Source organism: Camelina sativa, chromosome 10 (genome assembly GCF_030686135.1).
Source record: "Camelina sativa cultivar CO46 ecotype springtype chromosome 10, ASM3068613v1".
Classification (NCBI taxonomy): Eukaryota; Viridiplantae; Streptophyta; class Magnoliopsida; order Brassicales; family Brassicaceae; genus Camelina; species Camelina sativa.
The window spans coordinates 2,277,053-2,296,182 of NC_141889.1; the positions used below are offsets into that span (position 1 = coordinate 2,277,053).

At 37.3% G+C, this 19,130-nt stretch overlaps 1 protein-coding gene and 3 pseudogenes across 4 annotated transcripts; 3 read left to right on the top strand and 1 right to left on the bottom strand.

The window, feature by feature from the left end:
* Positions 1–1,694: 1,694 nt before the first annotated feature.
* LOC104716618 (uncharacterized) lies at positions 1,695–7,185 on the top strand. Of its 2 annotated transcripts, XM_087469979.1 has the most exons (6): positions 1,695–2,092; positions 2,244–2,495; positions 2,585–2,728; positions 2,823–3,548; positions 3,751–4,030; positions 4,121–4,474. In XM_087469979.1, the coding sequence occupies exons 1-6, from the start codon at positions 1,964–1,966 to the stop codon at positions 4,351–4,353; spliced, it is 1,764 nt and encodes a 587-aa protein (XP_087326105.1). In that variant the 5' UTR covers positions 1,695–1,963; the 3' UTR covers positions 4,354–4,474. The 2 variants fall into 2 exon arrangements, with proteins under 2 accessions (XP_087326105.1, XP_010432320.1); XM_010434018.3 differs by lacking the exon at positions 3,751–4,030 and having other exon boundaries at positions 4,121–7,185.
* Positions 4,658–7,185, top strand: LOC104716619 (pentatricopeptide repeat-containing protein At4g35130, chloroplastic pseudogene; annotated as a pseudogene). Its single transcript, XR_015568902.1, has one exon. The product of XR_015568902.1 is annotated as a pentatricopeptide repeat-containing protein At4g35130, chloroplastic pseudogene (transcript).
* Positions 7,186–7,597: 412 nt separating this feature from the next.
* Positions 7,598–8,045, bottom strand: LOC109126799 (uncharacterized; annotated as a pseudogene).
* A 3,133-nt stretch (positions 8,046–11,178) lies between these two features.
* On the top strand, positions 11,179–19,019 carry LOC104716620 (ubiquitin-conjugating enzyme E2 28-like; annotated as a pseudogene). The gene is made up of 33 exons (XR_015568903.1): positions 11,179–11,278; positions 11,380–11,516; positions 11,731–12,078; positions 12,168–12,240; positions 12,330–12,394; positions 12,484–12,519; positions 12,628–12,706; positions 12,803–12,970; positions 13,091–13,211; positions 13,352–13,405; positions 13,536–13,571; positions 13,788–13,844; positions 13,950–14,030; positions 14,164–14,292; positions 14,405–14,485; positions 14,568–14,607; positions 14,818–14,912; positions 15,024–15,130; positions 15,216–15,305; positions 15,427–15,523; positions 15,603–15,658; positions 15,767–15,919; positions 16,008–16,095; positions 16,263–16,322; positions 16,443–16,544; positions 16,639–16,702; positions 16,787–17,245; positions 17,792–17,869; positions 17,948–18,027; positions 18,127–18,180; positions 18,259–18,353; positions 18,430–18,535; positions 18,624–19,019. The product of XR_015568903.1 is annotated as a ubiquitin-conjugating enzyme E2 28-like (transcript).
* The last annotated feature ends 111 nt before the right edge of the window (positions 19,020–19,130 follow it).

Here is a 19,130-nt window from a genome sequence, read left to right on the forward strand (position 1 = left end):
TAATCATGTAATTATGTACATATGTGTATAGTAGAACTCATTCTGAATTAGGATTCTTTTGAGCGCGCGTGAGACATCCCCCTAAGTTTCCGAGACATTTGACAGCGACGCTGATATGTGTACGTTTGTTGACAAAGCTTGAGAATGCCTTGATGGCAACAATATTGGTATCAACTATTAAGAGGTGTTGCAACTGGTTTGCAACTGGTTTCAAGTATAATCTAATTAAGTTAACTTTTACTCAAAATAATTTTTGTTAACATAAAGTTTCATGTCATATACAACAAGACGGGATGTAGGATCAAAACGATAGACTAGAACAAAACAAATTTATTCAGTAAGGGTTTGGATCCAAATTTATCCAAAAAGAAAAACATGAATAATTTTTGATATGACACAATAACATAAAGTATAGAATCATGGGATCTCTAGAATCAATTGATAAATAGTTAAAAACCACTATGAGATATCACATAAATAAAGCAACCAATACTAATGTCCCCATATAGTCCTGAATCCTGATCCACTACTAAAAAAAAGTGGGGGATATTGCGCAGATCGTCATTATCAAGATGTTTTGTTTTCCTTGAAAAAATTGAAGACTTTATAAAAATATGTGGAGAAATACGTTACACGTACGTGGTCTAATACGTAAAATGTGATTAAATTGAATGGGCGCAGTGGTTGGTGTTACACGATTGGGGAGACAAAGATTGCATAAAAGATATAATTGAAGAAATGAAAAGAAGCTGTCCCACCAAAGACCAAACGTTGGCAAAGTGTTGATAGTGGAGTGCGTGGTCGGAGAAAAGAAAAATAGGATGATAATGGAAGAAAGAGATGAGAAGTAAACACGTGAAATTGCAGCTTGACATGGTGATGATGGTTCACTGAAAGCACAGGCAAAAAAAAGAAAAGGACTTTGAAAGAGTGCATGGAACTTTGTTCTTACTGAAGCTGGCTTTTGCTCGATATATGACTCATGTGGCTAGGGACATTGATGATGTTCAGAGTCTTATCTATTGATCAAGGAGGATATGATACCAATGCAATAAGGTCGAGTGTCCGTACGACTGTCCATACGAATGTCCGTACAAGTCACTACTAATGGGCTACGGTCCATGTAAAGCATATAAGAACAGAGGCCTTTGTGATATCAAGACATATTGGAGAATAAGAAGGATCTAGAAGGGTTCGGATATGCAGAGAATCTCAGGGAGGTCACATGTTATCTTGGTTAACGAGATGAACAAGTCAAACAATGAGCAGAAGTCACTCTCAACAAAGGCGTTCTGTAGAGCAACAACTCTTCATGTCCCTTTCTCTCTTAAATGTCTCTGTAACGGCTATATGCTAGAGTTACGCCTATATATGTCATGTAACACACATTTGGAAGAAATAATCTAAGTATTCTATTATTTGTGTTCATTCTCTTTCACTATTTCCGCAATTCTAACATTATCATCGCTTATCACTCTTAAAAGGATGATACCAAAGGTTGAACCCTAGCCAAGGAAAAAGCTAAACCAACATTGCCTTTGAATAAATAAAAAACGTCAATAAATTTGTGATTAATTGGTTTAATTAGTGGTTCATCAGAAAACAAACAACTACGCGTGAATAAGCCTAAAAAAGTCGATGTCGTTTTATTTGTATTTTTCACATATATAATTCATTAATTTGATACAATAATTAGAAAACTCGAAAACAATGAACAAGCCCAAAAAAGTCCATTAGGACATAAGAATGAGGGGGGTGATTACACGCGTCAAGTTCTGATCGGATCCTAGAATCACCTCTCTCTTCCGGCGACGGGCTTTACACTTTACACTACCGCTTCATCTCCTTCTCTCTCTCTCTCTCTCTCTCTCTCTCTCTCTCCTCGAAGTAGGAAATTTCACGGCGAGACAATTTGGAATCTTATCTCTTGACATATCTCCGTTGATTCTTTTTTTCAAGGAAGATGAGTGAGAGTGCGAAGAGGGTCCGATCAAAAATTAACGGAGTACATCACCCTGTTGTTGATTTCTGGCGACGAGAGGTCGGTGGTATCTCTTCCCGTAATTTCTCCAATCGCTTCTCCGCCTCTGAGGTTTGTTTATCGTTTATCTAATAGTCCCTACACTTCTGAATTCTCTTCAGTTCGAAAGTTTTCAAATTTGTGGAATTTTAGTACTGTTGTCCAATTGAATGAATCGTTACATGTTGAATCGTTATATTCTCACTTGTGTCTGTATATGTAGAATTTGGTTTTGCGTCTTGAGATATACAAGAAGCTAGAGAAGCACAAAGGTTGTGTGAACACCGTTAGCTTCAATGCTGAAGGAGATGTTCTGATTTCGGGTTCTGATGATTGGCGTGTCATTCTTTGGGATTGGCAACTTGGGAACGTTAAGCTTTCCTTCCATTCAGGACACGCTAATAACGTATTTCAAGCAAAGTTTATGCCTTTCTCTGATGATCGAACCATTGTCACCTGTGCTGCTGATGGAATGGTAATTTTCTGACTAAATGTTTTTTTTTTTTATGTTATTGTATCAAATTGGTTTAGCTTCTTGTTTCTAACTTCTTTCTAAGTTCATAGGTTCGGCGTGCTAACATTCTTGAGGGTGGGAAAGTGAAGACGTCTTTCTTAGGTTTGCATCAAGGAAGAGCTCATAAGCTATGTATTGAGCCAGGAAACCCTCATGTATTCTACACATGCGGTGAAGATGGATTAGTACAACGTGTGAGTTGTAGTAGCTGCATCACTCTTTTTTGGATTTCTACTTTAGAATCCTTATAATTCGATTTAAACTAATTGGATTCTTTTCCCATTTCAGTTTGATCTGAGGACTGAAGCCCCTACAGAACTTCTCACTTGCCAGTCAGTTGATCCTAAGAGGAGGAACATGGAAGCCATCCAGCTAAACACAATTGCGATTGACCCGAGAAATTCTAACCTCTTTGTTGTTGGGGGAATGAACGAGTACGCTCGTCTTTATGATATCCGTAGAATTCAGCGTGGCGGTTTAAACGGTTCAACCCATCCTGCTGATCACTTTTGCCCTCCACATCTTGTTGGCAACGAAGATGTTGGAATAACAGGTTTGGCTTTCTCAGAGCAAAGCGAGCTTCTTGTTTCATACAATGATGAGTTCATATATCTTTTCGCACCCGATATGGGATTAGGGTCTAACCCTATCCCAGCCTCCTCCAAGAGTAGTGTATCAAAATCAGAATCAGCTTCTTCCCCAAAAGACGAGAACGAACAGTCAGTTCCTATGGTTTATAAGGGGCACAAGAACTCTGAGACGGTTAAGGGTGTGACTTTTTTTGGACCTCGGTCTGAATATGTGGTTAGTGGGTCAGACTGTGGGCGGATATTTACTTGGAGGAAAAAAACTGGGGAGCTAATCCGTGTTATGGAAGGAGATAGGGATGTAGTTAACTGTATTGAGCCTCATCCTCATATTCCTGTTCTTGCCAGTAGTGGAATTGAGAGTGACATCAAGGTGTGGACGTCAAAGGCAGCTGAAAGAGCTATATTACCTGAAAACATCGAACTGGTATGCTTTATTGTTGCATTGATTCACATTATGATTGTTTAGTTTATTCCCCTTCGTGCTAGTGTGTTTTTTTAATGCATGTAGAGGTGGCGGATCGTTATATTTTATCTGATGAGCTTATCTTTTTTGCTCGAAAATTTAAAATTTATAACATAACACCAAACTAATTTGGCTACTGCTGCTATGTTTGAAAAATATCCAGTTACCGAGTCGCTTTCGCTTTGGCATTCATCGGTTAATATCCTTTCTTAGCTCCCCTGAATATGAAGACAATTTATTTGGTTATGGAATGGATATTATTATTGATGAGAACGAGGGGGAAGATGAATCTATTGATGATGCTGAGGATGAGGATGATGATGATGATGATGATTCAGATTATAGTAGTGGACTTGATGATAATGATTCTGATGATGACATGGATAGTGATGATGATGATATGGACAGTGATGATGAATGTTTTATTGAAATTGATAACAATGGTGGTAGTGAGACAAATGTTGTTGATAGTGTTAGTGGCAGTCATCAAGATGATGATGATGATGATGATGTTTGAAATTTGTGTGTTCCAGCCCAAGCAAACACGCCTAGGGGATGGATGTACCGTGTATCTACACGGCGGGAACTATTGGCACAACTCTTCGCGATGCAAAGCCGAAGAAGCAGGAGTAGTCCAGAGAGAGAAGGAGAACCATCCCGTGGAAGAGCACGTCTTAATCTTATCCGCACCTTCAATTATGAGAGCAGCGATGAGAATGCAACTGATGATGGCGATGGTAATAGCCATGAGGACTTCTTCTCTTAAAAACTACTTTGGAAATGAATTTGTAAATATATGTTTCAGTCCCTTTAGAAACCAAACAAATGCACTCTTTTTTTTTTTTTGGGTTCTTCATTGTTAAATAAAGTTGCAACGTCATTAAAAATGGTTAATTTTCTGATAATTCATAATTTTATTAAAAACTCTAAAACTAGGATTAATGTCGTCATCGTTAACTGGTTTTTACGAGCACCGAACATTTTCCCGCGAGAAAACGAAGATGCAAAAGACGACGATGTTGCCGACGAGAGACAAATTTGCTTGAATCTTCAATTTCTTCAGGAATTTGATGGCTGCGACTCTTCTATCTCGATGCAACCGTATCTACACTTACGAAGCGTGCAAGTGTGTTTCTTCCGAGAATCACCAGACAACGGGGAAGCAAAACGGGAATCGAAATCTCGAATTCGACTCGAGACTCTCGAAACCAACCCGGATGGTTCTTCGGAAACGATTCCAGCAGCTCAATGATCCTGCGCTCACTCGCGCTTTACGTGGGTTTGCTGATTCAGGTCTCATGGATGATGCACTCCAACTGTTCGATGGAATGAACAAAGCTGATGCTTTCGTTTGGAATGTGATGATTAGAGGTTACACTAGCTTTGGGTTTTACACTAAAGCGGTTCAATTCTATTGCAGAATGGTGTTTGCAGGAATCAAAGCTGATTCTTTTACTTATCCTTTCGTGATTAAGTCTGTTGCTGGGATTTTGTCGGCGGAAGATGGGAAGAAGATTCACGCGATGGTGATCAAGCTTGGGTTTGTTTCAGATGTTTACGTTTGTAATTCTCTTATATCAATGTACATGAAGCTTGGGTGTGCTTGGGATGCAGAGAAAGTGTTCAACGAAATGCCTGAGAGAGACATTGTTTCTTGGAATTCTCTGATTTCTGGATATCTTGCCCTTGATGATGGCGTTCGCTCGTTGATGCTGTTTAAAGAAATGCTGATATGTGGATTTAAACCGGATAGGTTCAGTATTATGAGCGCTTTAGGTGCTTGTTGTTCTTATGTGTATAGTCCAAAAATGGGGAAGGAGATACATTGCCATGCTCTTCGAAGTAGGATTGAAACCGGTGATGTTATGGTATTGACATCAGTTCTTGACATGTACAGTAAATACGGTGAAGTGAGTTGTGCAGAGAGGATATTTAACGGTATGAGTCAGAGGAACATCGTAGCTTGGAACGTTATGGTAGGGTGTTATGCTAGAAATGGACGAGTCATTGATGCTTTTCTCTGTTTTCAGAAGATGTCAGAGCAAAATGGGTTGCAGCCAGATGTTATTACATTGATAAATCTGCTTCCTGCTTGTGGGATCTTGGAGGGTCGAACGATTCATGGGTATGCAATTAGGAGAGGCTTTCTTCCTCATTTAGTATTGGAAACTGCTCTGATTGACATGTATGGGGAATATGGGCAGTTAAAATCAGCTGAGGTTATATTTGATCGAATGGCTGAAAAGAATTTTGTCTCGTGGAACTCGATTATTGCTGCTTATGTGGAGAATGGGAAGAACTATTCAGCCTTGGAGCTATTCCAAGAGCTCTGGGATTCATCACTTGTACTTGATTCCACAACAATTGCTAGTATTCTACCAGCTTATGCAGAATGTTTATCTTTGAGTGAAGGTAGACAAATTCATGCTTATATTGTTAAGTCCAGATACGTGTCAAACACCATCATCCTGAATTCACTCATTCACATGTATGCCATGTGTGGTGACCTTGATGATGCAAGAAAATGTTTCAACCACGTCTTGGTAAAGGACGTTGTTTCATGGAATAGCATCATCATGGCTTATGCAGTACACGGTTTTGGGAGAATTTCGGTTTGCTTATTCTCAGAGATGATTGCTTCTAAAGTAAATCCAAACAAGAGCACTTTTGCTTCACTGCTAGCAGCATGTAGCGTTACTGGTATGGTTGATGAAGGATGGGAATATTTTGAGATGATGAAAAGAGAATACGGGATTGATCCTGGAATAGAGCATTATGGGTACATGATGGATCTCATTGGCCGTACAGGAAACTTCAACGCAGCCAAGAGATTCATCGAAGAAATGTCATTTGTGCCAACACCTCGGATTTGGGGGTCTTTGTTAAATGCAAGCAGAAACCACATGGACATAAACGTAGCTGAATTCGCTGCAGAACATTTATTTAAGATGGAACACGATAACACGGGATGTTATGTCTTGCTTTTGAACATGTATGCAGAAGCTGGAAGATGGGAAGATGTAAATAGGATTAAGCTTCTCATGGAGAGCAAAGGCATATCCAGAACATCAAGTCGCAGTACTGTTGAGACGAAGAGCAAAACTCATGTGTTCACAAACGGAGACAGATCTGACGTGGAGACAAACAAGATCTATGAAGTCTTAGATATTGTGACAAGGATGATTGGAGAAGAAAAAGAAAAAGAAGACAGTTATGTTTACTGTATCTCGAAGTTGAGACCAGAGACTCTAGTTAAGAGCAGAAGCAATTCACCAAGAAGACATTCGGTAAGGCTCGCCACATGTTTTGGTTTGATCTCTACGGAAACAGGCAGAACAGTTATGGTGAGGAATAGCACGAGAATCTGCAGAAAATGTCATGAGTTCTTGGAAAAAGCGTCGAAAATGACGAGAAGAGAGATCGTTGTGGGAGATTCCAAGATTTTTCATCACTTCTCCAATGGTCGCTGCTCGTGTGGGAATTACTGGTGAAAACACAGTTTGTGGCTAAAGTAGGTCTATGTTATCCAACAAATGTAAAAAGAAGAACACATGTTTTGGCAATATATATAGAAAAAAGAATCCTCTTATTGCTAAAACAGAGCAAAAGCAGAGAAACAATATTTATGAAACAGAGTAAAACATAACAAAATACTAGACATATACACACAGTTTGATCCTGATAAAAGCTGAGAAGAAAGTTTCAATCTCTAAGTGAACAGAGCAGAGTGGTCTAGGGATGGTTGAAGAAGTATCGATAAGCTAAAATGAAAAGGAGATTAGAATAAGATTTTAGCAGAGTTAACACTGATTCAGTTTTCTTTTCAATGTTAAAGAACATATGAAAGTTCGAGTTTAATGTCTTGTTTCTAGATTTTTTTAAAAAGAATCTTATGTTTAGAAAGAAAGAAGAAATTAAAATTGAAGTATGTGAAAGAATCTTGTATTAGTTTCTTCTGTGTTAATTAACATTTACATGTTGTCCAAAAAGTTTGTAGGCACAGTGACCTATTAGATATTAAGAACCGAGACTCTGTATTTAATCAATGATTTAGAGAGTGACTCAATCCCATCTTCAGTACCTAGAATGTATGACTCTAAGATCTGCACATCCTCCATCTTCAAAGACTTTTCAGATTGGAACTCAGAATCAAGCCTTGTCTATTCATTTGCTTCTGCTTCACATGTAAATTTGTTCTGGCTCATCACCTTTGAGACCAATGACCATTTTCCGCAAGCCTTTGATCCGGACATGAAGCTAAACCGATATACAAATAGAGAAATTGTTACAGCTCCTGCTTCTCCAAACGATCAATTGGTGTTGTCTTTGTTTTGGCACACTTCTAAACTCTTGAGTACTTTTTGGAGTGACTTCTTGAGGAACTTTCTTGACCTCTCCAGATAGATCTCCAAGCTTTCTTCGTAGAATTGGTTGGATCTCCATGACACCTTCTTTCGTCTGTGGCAACGCATCCTTGGCGACATTTCATAAATCCAAGGTCCTGAGCGTCCCCATCAAGAAGCTTCTCAATCTGATCTTGAGATAAAAAGTCTGGTTGGAAAAAGAAAAAGAAAAATCGGAAACGTTTAGACCTTCTCCAATGGTAAATTTCTTAACAAGTTTGTTAGTAATATTATAAGTCTAAAAAGTATAAATTTTTGAGCTAAAATTTTTTTAAAGATTATGTAAAATTTATTCCTCCAATGGTAAAGTTCTAAACAAGTGTTTCTTAGCATTATATTTCAAAAAAATCAGATAATTTGTTTTACAATCAACAACCAAACAAACCAAAACCATTTTTAAATCTTTAGATAGTAACTTACAGTCTTGGATTCTGAATTAAATCATTACCTCACAAGCCATACATACAAAGTTAACAACATGTAATTAGAAATAAACCACCAAACCAAAGAGACAAGACATAATCAAATGGTTCTTGAGTTTAATTAGAAGAAGGAACCTGTGAGAACATGCCTGAAGACGTAGCAGCATGGAGAAGATTACGCCATGATCATATCATAATTGGGTTCCAAAACACCTGCAAAAACAAAAGAAGGAAACGTAAGGAACATAACAAAAAACGAAAACAAAAGATGTATTAAGAGGATGAACAAAAAACCCCTTGAAGACGTAGCACATAGAAGAAGCGTTTCCATCAAAGAGGCTCTGGGTTCTTGATGCTGCCTGGGATATAACAAAGGGAGACTGTCAAAAGAGGCAACACGGAGTAACGACAGAGCAAAGGATTAATCCTTCAAGATAAACTGAGACATGACAGCAAGAAGAACGTCATCTGGAAAACACAAGAAACAGAGGACCAACAACTAGCCAAAATTAAATAAAACAACCGATAAGGCAAAAAGGTGTATAGATGTAAGGGAGAAGTGTCAAAAGAAAAGAGCGTACCATTGGGAGACTTGGTTAAGACGTTCCAAGCGAACCTAGAATTCCAACCAGCATAACCACGAACAATGATGTCAGCTTGTAAATATATGTAATAACAACACACACATAAAGGTAAAAACCTTATCATATTAGTCCCCCCGGTGCCTCCACGATCTGCATCAAAGAGAGATATATATTCAATAAAAAGACATTGAATACAAATAATAGTTAAAAAGGGACAAAGTTTAAGAACAGACTCGTGTAGGGGGGGGATCCTTGTGGTTGAAATCCAGCAAGATTACGGCGATGTTGAGCATTGGAAACATGACAAAACGATTCCATATGCATCAATCCCTTTGGATTTGAGTTTCTCTACCGCCTCATCAACATTTGCCTGCACATATATAATCAAAATCAACAAAAAAAAAATTGGCTAACATACTTCCGTTTCTTTTTTTACTAACACTCCACTCATTGTGACCAGTAAAATATCATAGCTAAGAAATAATTCTTAGCTTATTCCATATTTGTTTGTCCAAAAAAAAAAAAAAGAAGCTTATTCCATATTTTTATTTATTTTTTCCCTTTAACATCTAGGAAATTTGCTTACATACTACCGTTGGAGATTGCTTAATTAGAAACCAATCCCTATATATTGCTTAATTACATACTAGCATCTTATTAATTATCATTCAATAAAGTGAATTTTTCTGTATAATCAATTTGACATTATGCTAATTTGTTAATCTACTGTATGATCTCTTTGTTGATCACGAATATATACAATAATACTACTAATAAGTGTGGTGATAAAAGAGGGTGGCGGGAGGGGCAAAGCCAAGGGTCCACTCCACAATCTTTTGAATAAAAGAGATCCAAAAAAAAAATTAACTATGAAAAAGGAGTCTAAAAAATTTAGTTCACCTGGAGGCTAAAAAATATTGGGATGGGACTGCTTCTTCGCTAGAACTATTGTCATTGTCGTCACTACCATCCTCTTCCTCGGTGGAATCATTGTCACTACCCATCACGTTAGGGAAGGCTTGATCAAACTTTGCAACGACAACTTCATAAGTAAACTGGAGATTTTCTATGTCTTCATGATCAACCTTATCACAAGAAAATAAGTTACCATTAGTAAAAACGAACAGCATATTGCATAGATAACGAGCAAAACACACACCATTAGTACATAAAAGCCAAAAAGCAGCAAAGAGACAAAGCAAATTTATACCACGCTTGTGGTCCCATCTTCCCTGGCAATTTTCGCAACTCTATTGTTGATCCCGCTCACAAAACTATACACTGGAAGTTTAGTGACAACTCCTTCCGACAGACAAGGTCCCCAATCTAGAAATTGTCATCAAAGAAAGCCATAGGATTTTTATGACCTATGATTGTAAACAACTATGCCAAAAGCCATAGTTGTACATTTACAGGACATAGTAACAATTTATTATTTGAATTAATAAACATAAACAACTATATCTCTAATACTAATAAAAATTATAAAATTTTGTTTACTTATATATTGTTTAGGTTTTCAAATCTAATATTTTATTAAATATTAGATACAATATATACTAAATACTATCTCTATTTTTATCATATGAATTTTAGAGTTATACACATAGATCAAAGAATCATTTAATTTTTGTCTATTCTTTAAACAAAAAGTACCATTTAATATCTACTTACACGCAATTCAACCAATAAAAAAACAATCTACAAAATAAAAATTGTTAAAACCAATGGATCGATGGAGGTAAGTATATTTCTCCAAGTTTTTACCTTTTATGGAAACGTTGATGATGATGATGATGATTTGATCTATATTGGTGATATTGATTTACTTGGTTTTTCATATATGCTAGTTTTGTAGCTTTAACCTGAATAAAATCTCTCTAACGGTCTCATAAAAAAAAATCTACCAAACAAAAAAAGCAAAAAGGGATTTTGCGAAACAAAAGAAAAGGAAATTGCTAGCTGGACTTTGTAGGTTTAACGTCGATGACCGTTAAAACATGAATGCTTTAGATCTCGACCGTCTATAAAGAAAAATAAACTGATGACAAAAAAGGAAATATTGCCAGCTGGACAAAAGAGTCAACGTTGTTTTGACTACCGACTTAATCTTAGTCGTTAAAACGTGAATAAGATTAGATCTCGGCCGTCTATAAATATAATACGCTCTCTCATTCACATCTATCTTCCTCACTATTTTTATTTCTTTCTTTCTTCTTCGTTCCTCTCTGTAGTGAGTGGACGTAAAGTCTCTCCGCTCCGCAAGCTCTCTCGTTTCGTTGGTTGGTGGTGGACCAGGATTTTATTTCAATCTCAAACTTGCTTATTTTTTTTCTTTCTAGGGTTTGGTTTCTTCTAACTTGTTGTTCTGGTCTTCTTTAAGGTTTTGGGTGATACTTTTATCAATCGATGACGATGGCTTTGATTGAAACGCTTCTTCTCTGTGCCACGTCTTCAGAGGTTTTGTTCCTCTGACTCTCTAGTACATCGTCTTCACTCGTTCGTTTTGTTTCGTTGGTGGTGAGTGAGTGGTGACATTCTTAAAAACTGGTTTCTTATGTTGTTTTTTCTAATCGATCATTGGGTTTTCTAGGGTTTGGTTTCTAACTTATCAATCAATGATGATGGCTTTGATGGACACGAACTAGTCTCTGTCTGGTGTCTTTTTTTTTGATTCGATCATAGGATTTTCTAGGGTTTGGTTTTTAACTTCTATTTCTGTTTTTATTTTCAGGTTTTGGATTATTTCAGGTATTGGATGATGCTTTTTATCAATCAATGATGGAAACACTTCTTCTGTGTGCTACGTCTTAATGGGTTTTGTTCTTCCTCTAATTATATGTCTTAATACATCTTTTACTTTTTTTTCTATATATAAGTACTGTACTGAATTAACATCTCATTCTCTCTTTTGATGTAGATCGTGTGATGGCTTTGACTGATCCTTATCACTCTCATTCAATGTTGCTCTTCCGGGTTTGGTTTCTAAGTTTCTATGTTATTTCAGGTATTGGATGATGCTTTGATCGATCAGTGATGGCTTTGATGGACACGCTTCTTCTCTGTTTTAAAGTCTTCATGGGTTTTGTTCTTCCTCTTAAGTCTTAATTCATCTTTTACTTTTTTTCTATATATAAGTGAATTAACATCTCAGTCTCTCTTTTGATGCAGATCGAGGAGGCACCTGGATTGTTGACGGTGTGGGAGGTTCAAATAGAAAACATTGTGGGAGTTTAACTTTCAGGTTTAGACATTGTGATTTCTGCTCAGTTTATCTTTCAGGTTACCTTAATATTGGCGATTGTTGATACTCTGTTTCTTGTGTGCTCCTAGATGTTCTTACTGTGTACACACACACATTCAGATTAGAGATGCTCCACAAATTCTTTCCCAGACGAGTAATTGTTCTTAAAATTTGTCCGTTTTAACTTGTTTAATTTTGTTGGTACGCTTAAAACTGATATTTATATCTCTCTCTTTGATGCAGATCGTGGATATTTTCTCGTCTATCATCTGTTTAGAGGTAAGGTTACATCTTCTTGTTATTTCCCCTAATGACTTTCAGAGATTTGCTATTGTTGGTGATGTATATGTGCTTTGTTCTCATCAGTGTTCTTATTTTGTTTTCCAGATTCTTTATATTTGTTGCAGTATATGGAAAAACACTTATGCTGAATTATTGTAGCTGGACTTGATGGAGATGTGATTAGGTTTCCTTCTCCTTATCTCTTTTATGGTTACCTCTGTATTTAATGGAGATGTTATAAGGTTTTCTTCTCCTCATGACTTCTGCTTAATTATTGCAGCTGGACTTGATGCAGCTAAACACGCTTTGTTGGAGATGGTTATATTACCGGCAAAACGAAGAGATTTGTTCACTGGTATCCGGAGACCAGAGAGAGGTAAAATTTGCAACTGTGGTTTCTTCTTGATCTTATGCAGTGCCATCCTTGGTAAAAAAAATATCATTTCAGGTATGCTTCTCTTTGACTTCAAAATGGGTGTATGCTTTTTCTGTCACTGTGCTTTTTATGGCTTCTTGAAATTATTTTTACAATTCAAACAGACTAAGTGATTTTGCTGTACTGATTCAGGTAGGTGAAGGTGAATAGCTAGTTTCTCTGGTGATTGACATTGGGCTTGTCTCGTGTCTGATGCTAACCAGGAGGCAACAATCCGGTTAGATGGCTTCAGATGCAGAGCTCTACCCACCTGGTAATTTTCTCCTTTTTTTTTTTTTTTTGCAATTTTCCTGTGTGATCATCTAGTTTATTTTTAGCTATTATTTGCGTCTCAAAGCTCATTTCAACTAACCTTCTTCATATGCAAGTTTGATTTTTTTTTTTTTTTCGTAGTCCAATAATGATGGAGGGAGCAGCATTGCGCATTTCCAGTGGTTCTTGTCACAGGTAATTTTAACTTGCTTCACTTAATATTATGAGAAATTTTTTATAACTTGTTTTTAAGATTTGTCCTTTGTAACTTGTGTTTTGTTGGTACGCTTAAAACTGAAAATATCTCTCTCTGTCTTGGATGCAGATCGTGGATATCTTCTCGTCTATCATCTGTTTAGAGGTAAGGTTACATCTTCTTCTTATTTCCCCATAATGACTTTCAGAGATTCGCTATTGTGGTGATGTGTATATGATTTGTTCTCATGCATGTGTCTTATTTTGTTTTCCAACTTGTTGCAGTATATAGAAAAACACTTATGCTGAATTATTGTAGCTGGACTTGATGGAGATGTGATCAGGTTTCCTTCTCCTAATGACTTATTATTAATTATTGCAGATGGACTTGATGGAGCTAAACAACCTTTGTTGGAGAGTAACCAGCGGAAACAATCCGGTTAGATGGCTTCAGATGCAGATGCAGGGCACAACTGATCTTACTCAACTTTTTTTACTTGTTCCCTCCTTAGTTACTTCAGATTTTTGTGTCTTTTTTCTTCAGGATGCAAGCAAGGTTATTGGTGGTGGGATGAGAGGCATGACTGGAATGCTATGAGAAACCTCATTGCTTGATACATATGAGGTACTGATAACTGATCTTTCTTTATAGTTATAATTACTTGGTTAGATCCTACATTTTGAATATATCAAGTCCTCATTCTTCCCGTCCTAAGTGTGTTGACTTGATACAACTATTTTTTTTTTCATTATTTCAGGGTATACACTTTGAGGGGCTTGTCTCGTGTTTGATGCTAATAGATTGGCTATCTGATCTATGTAACCAGGGACAACAATCTTGCTCAGCAATTCAGATAGGCTTCAGATGCAGAGCTCTACCGACCAAGGTTAGTCAAGAACCTATCATATTTTTTGTCATTCTCTGCGTTACATATTCACTTGGTGCTGATGAAATTCATATTATTTTGGTGAATTGGTTTTTCTTTTGTTGCCTTATAGTTCAATAAATGCCCTGAGACGAAGTGGAATTGATAATGGTGCTGATTGTTCCTGTTCTCCTAGTTTCACCCACCATATATAGTATGTCTTATTTTATGATGTCAAACTATCTTCATAAAGTTGTTACCTTTATGTGTGTGTTTTGATTGCATACAATTCACAGGCTGACATGTTCTAGGTTTGCCTTGAAGGTCTTCCCAAAGGTACACTCTGATATGATAAATCTTTCTTCTGGTCTGTCATCTTTTTATTATCTTCTTTACTACAACCATATAAGTTGTTAACCTTTGTTCTGTTATGTCTCAGTTTCTTGAAGGTTGCCTTTGATCTGTTTGCTCCCTGTTGCCTCTTTGACAGTCTCCTCTTTACCTTTCTTAGATTTATACTGTTCACAGATCAACTTTCTTTTGCAGGTTTTCGAGGACACGTTTGGAAGACTCGATTTACAATACAAGAACACTGAACACCTCACAGCCTCCGTATCTTTTCCTGCACTGCCTTAGCTCAGGTTCTTTCTTACTTTGTACTTCTTCAGATTTTAAGTGCACGAATTAGTAGTTTGAAACGATTAGGATGAATATGATAGAATCTTGATGTTCTTCTTCTTCGATTGTTTCAGATTGGTGGTGGTTTAGCAACGCGGCGGCGGTGGCGGATCCCTACAAGTTCGACGGTGGAAGAGACACAAACCAGAGCCCGGTTTGGTAATTATTTCCTAACACACCGGTACGTGTCTCTCTCGTTTAGTTCGATAACCAACAAACCGGTTTTATCCGGTTATCTTATTTTATGTTGTTTTTCGTGTCAACAGATCAAGAAGACATATGGGCTTCGGACAAGAACAAATGGGCTTGTTCCCTTTACCAAACAAGTCCATCAGCAGAAGAGCAAACCCACCAAGGTACTCTCTCTCTCTCTCTCTACTAACTTCCACTAACCGATACGTGTCTCTCTTTTTAATTCGATAACCAACCCGGTTTTCTCCGGTCACCTTTTATTCTTTCTTTTTTTGAACACAACAGTTGTTAGGTCTTCCCCTCTCAGTCTTAGCCGCGCCGGAGAAGCAAATCGGACGAAATCGGAGAGATGAAGCAAAGCAAACACGAGAGAGTCAATTTGGTACTCTCTCTCTCACTCTCTTTCCCATTCTTCTTCTTCTTCTTTTTTTAAATTCTCACTTTCTCTCTTTCTCTTACAGAAACGACGTGTGTAACTAAAGAGATTGTTGTGTCTGCCTCTGACATTATTACTCAGGTATGTGTATGTTCCAATTTCAAACACTTAGTCTGTGTTTCTATATATGTTCTGTAATTGTGGGCTTTACTTCAGATTATATGCATTTGATCACTACATCTTTTTTAGGGGCTTGATACTAATCCATTGGGTGATCAATCCTGGGCAACTCCTAACAAGCCACAGGAGTTGGATAATGCAGTGCTCAGCAATCCGGTTAGATGCCTTCAGATGCAGAGCTCTACCGGTCTGTACCTCTTGTGGCGCTGACATATATTTGAGGTAAGAGCTGATATCACCCTCTTGATTATAATTTATATATAATATATGGGATGCTTTCCTGATAGTCATATATAACTCTTGAATGCAGCCCGTCATGGAGAACACTTTGATGAATCACCATGTTACCCTTGGGGAAGATCACTTACATTGCTCCAGCTGGTCAATATTCTCGTAAGGTTTGAGGTTAAGTTACTCTTACAAAATGATAAAATTGATACATTTCAAAATGTTATCTTTCCGATTTCTTTACCTTCAACTTGATCAAGTGGTAATCACGTCCTGCTGGAGATCATGTTTGCTTGTTGCTGCTCATGGTTGTTTGTTGGTGATTTTCATTTCCCAGGATACAGTGATAGAGCTTGAATTACAGGGGATCAAGAAATCTTATTACACCATGCTTCAGGTTTGCATTAATCAGTTTAATCTTCCTACTAACAAGCGTAACTTTTAAGCTATTAAATTGGTTTGTTTGATAACCAGTTGAAGATGTGTGTTGTTGATTGCTTTCTTTTCCTGTTGTCAGCGTGTCCTTGATGCCCTTTTCCCTTCTGTTCTTGGTGGAACCTGTGTCATTCCTGGTGCTTTTGGCTGTGGGAAAACTGTTGTCTGCCAGGCAATTTCCAAGGTAAATTGTGACACTCTCTGGTTTTGTTCCACTTAATTACTGGATATTTTGAATTTTTCAAAGCTAATATTTGTTCTTATATATATATACATAGTACTCCAACTCTGATGCTGTTGTGTATGTTGGTTGTGGAGAAGAGAGGAAATGAAACGGCTGAGGTATATCTCTCTCTCTCTCATTTTGAATCTGCATATGGTTCATACTATTCAGACATTTGATCTGATGGTTTCTCATAAATTAAGTTCTTATGGACTTCCCACAATTGACTATGACGTTGCCTGATGGAGTGATGGTCCTGGGGAATCTGTCATAAAACGTACCACACTTGTTGCCAAATATGCCCGTGGCTGCTCTTGAAGCCTCAATTTACGCAGGTTATGTTCAGGAATACAGATTTAATAGTTTTTGATGAAGCCCATTCTTCAGATTTTCATTTGATCACTTTTGGTGATTGTTTTGGGTGATGCTGGCGCAGCCTTGTTCAAATGCATCGACAGGTCTTCAAGAAAGAGCTGCTGGTCTTACCAAGATATTGTTACTGTCGCAGGAGCTCTATGGAATTTTGCTTTTAATCCTGGTAATGCACTCCGCATTGTTGAGGAAAGAGGAGTTCCAGCTCTTGTTCACCTGTGTTCGTCTTCTGTCTCAGAAATGGCTCGATTCATGGCTGCATTGGCTTTGGCATACATTTTTGATGGAAGGTATACTTATATATATATATATAACCCAGCTAATAAACATTACATATTCTGTCGGATACTTACAGTTTCTGATTCGATCTGAATTATCAATCTGCAACAGATGGATAATGTTATGAGCCAAAGCCTTAGCCTTAGCTCTAGTTGTCACACCCGTTGTTTAAACTAAAGAACAAGGAGATTGAAAGCTAACTTCCCTTTAACCCAAGTCTCTCTTTGAGAATTAGGTTAATTGTTGGAAGCTTGAAATTCTCATTAGCATAAGAGGGTTCTTATATAGAACCTTACAAACCAACCTAACTCTCATATTAAAAGGAAATTGTATAAAGCCTTAAATCTAATTTAAAAAGGAATGAAACCATAATTATATAAAAACCCTATAATCGTATCAGATGATGAATACGCTCTGATGATAGGAACATCTTCATCAGAGAGCACATCTAAAAGCATTAGCTTAGATGGGCCAAGACCAACGGTGACTTCTACATAACTTGAGCACATCTAAAAACATAATTCTCTGCTTTTGTTAAAACTATCATGGATACTCAGATCTTTGCAGCTGCTCCTGTTTTATCTACAAGTGACAGAGAGAGCTCGCATACAAGAAGCTGGGCACTTGAGATGCAGGTTAATATCTTTGCTTCTCTATAGTTCTTGATATGAAATTTTGAATATATTGCTTTCTTGGCACTGCCAAGTTGGCAGTGAGGCTGAAATTGGAAGATTTACGTAATCCTGATTCGACACTCGAAGCATGTGCTACGTTAACGTTTGCGCTTCTTTAGGTATGTTAATATGTGAAAACAAACATTGTGCCGTGTTCTCTCTGTTGTTGGTTAACTACTACTGATGCATTTTTCTTGTTGTTCAAACTGGTCAAACAGTTTACAATTCATGCAAATGCATCACGCAAGCCTTATGCAGAATGGGGGGGAGAAGTAAGATTATTTCGTAATCTAGGCGGAGTAATAATGGTTACGACAGATAAAACAATAACAAAAATATACTTTTATCAGATTCTACAATTAATGTGGTTGTGAAGAAAAATCTAGGCGGAGTCTTTCTAGTGACCATTCACTTCCCTCTGGATTATCCTTTCAAACCACCACAGGTGAATATCATTTTCACCAAATTGAAATAATTAAATGGGTTCTATTGGAATTCAAATGAACCTTTTTCTCTTGCAGGTTGCGTTTAGGACAAAAGTATTTCATCCTAATGTCAACAGCAACGGAAGCATTTGCCTCGACAATTCTGAAAGAACAATGGAGCCCTGCACTCACCATATCGAAGGTGAAAAAAACACTCAGTTTACCAATAGCAGTAGAGATATATGATTAATCTGCTCTGATTTTAATCCAATCTTTTTGTGAATTCATAGGTGTTGCTTTCGATCTGTTCATTGTTAACGGACCCAAACCCAGATGATCCTTTGGTTCCAGAGATTGCTCACATGTACAAAACCGACAGAGCCAAGTATGAATCTACTGCCCGAAGCTGGACTCAGAAGTATGCAATGGGATGAAGTTTGATCCCTTAAGACTCGGTTTTAAGAGAGAGAGAGACAAAGAGAGAGAGGACTTCTATCACATAGGATCTTGATCTTCCATGAAATAAGTTAGATTCCTATGTTTTATCTCCTTGTTTGAAACATCTTTCTATCCCTCTTTTATCCCTTTGTTTCATTTCTTTGTTTTTCTTGCAACTACTTAAAAAAATATTAATGTAAAGCTGGACGAAATTAAGAAAAAAAAATGAACTATTTTGGAAGTGTTAACTTTCATTCTTGAACCATTATATATATGAACTATACTAAGATAGGTTGAAAGTTTTTAGAAAAAGGTTATGATAAGTTGTTTTTGCATTACACAGACACAATCCACGTTAT

Coding starts and splice junctions, on each gene's coding strand:
- LOC104716618 (XM_087469979.1), top strand. CDS start 1,964: ATGAGTGAGAGTGCGAAGAGGGTCCGATCAAAAATTAACGGAGTACAT. Junction 2,496..2,584: donor CCTGTGCTGCTGATGGAATG/GTAATTTTCTGA, acceptor CTAAGTTCATAG/GTTCGGCGTGCTAACATTCT. Junction 4,031..4,120: donor TATTGAAATTGATAACAATG/GTGGTAGTGAGA, acceptor TGTGTGTTCCAG/CCCAAGCAAACACGCCTAGG.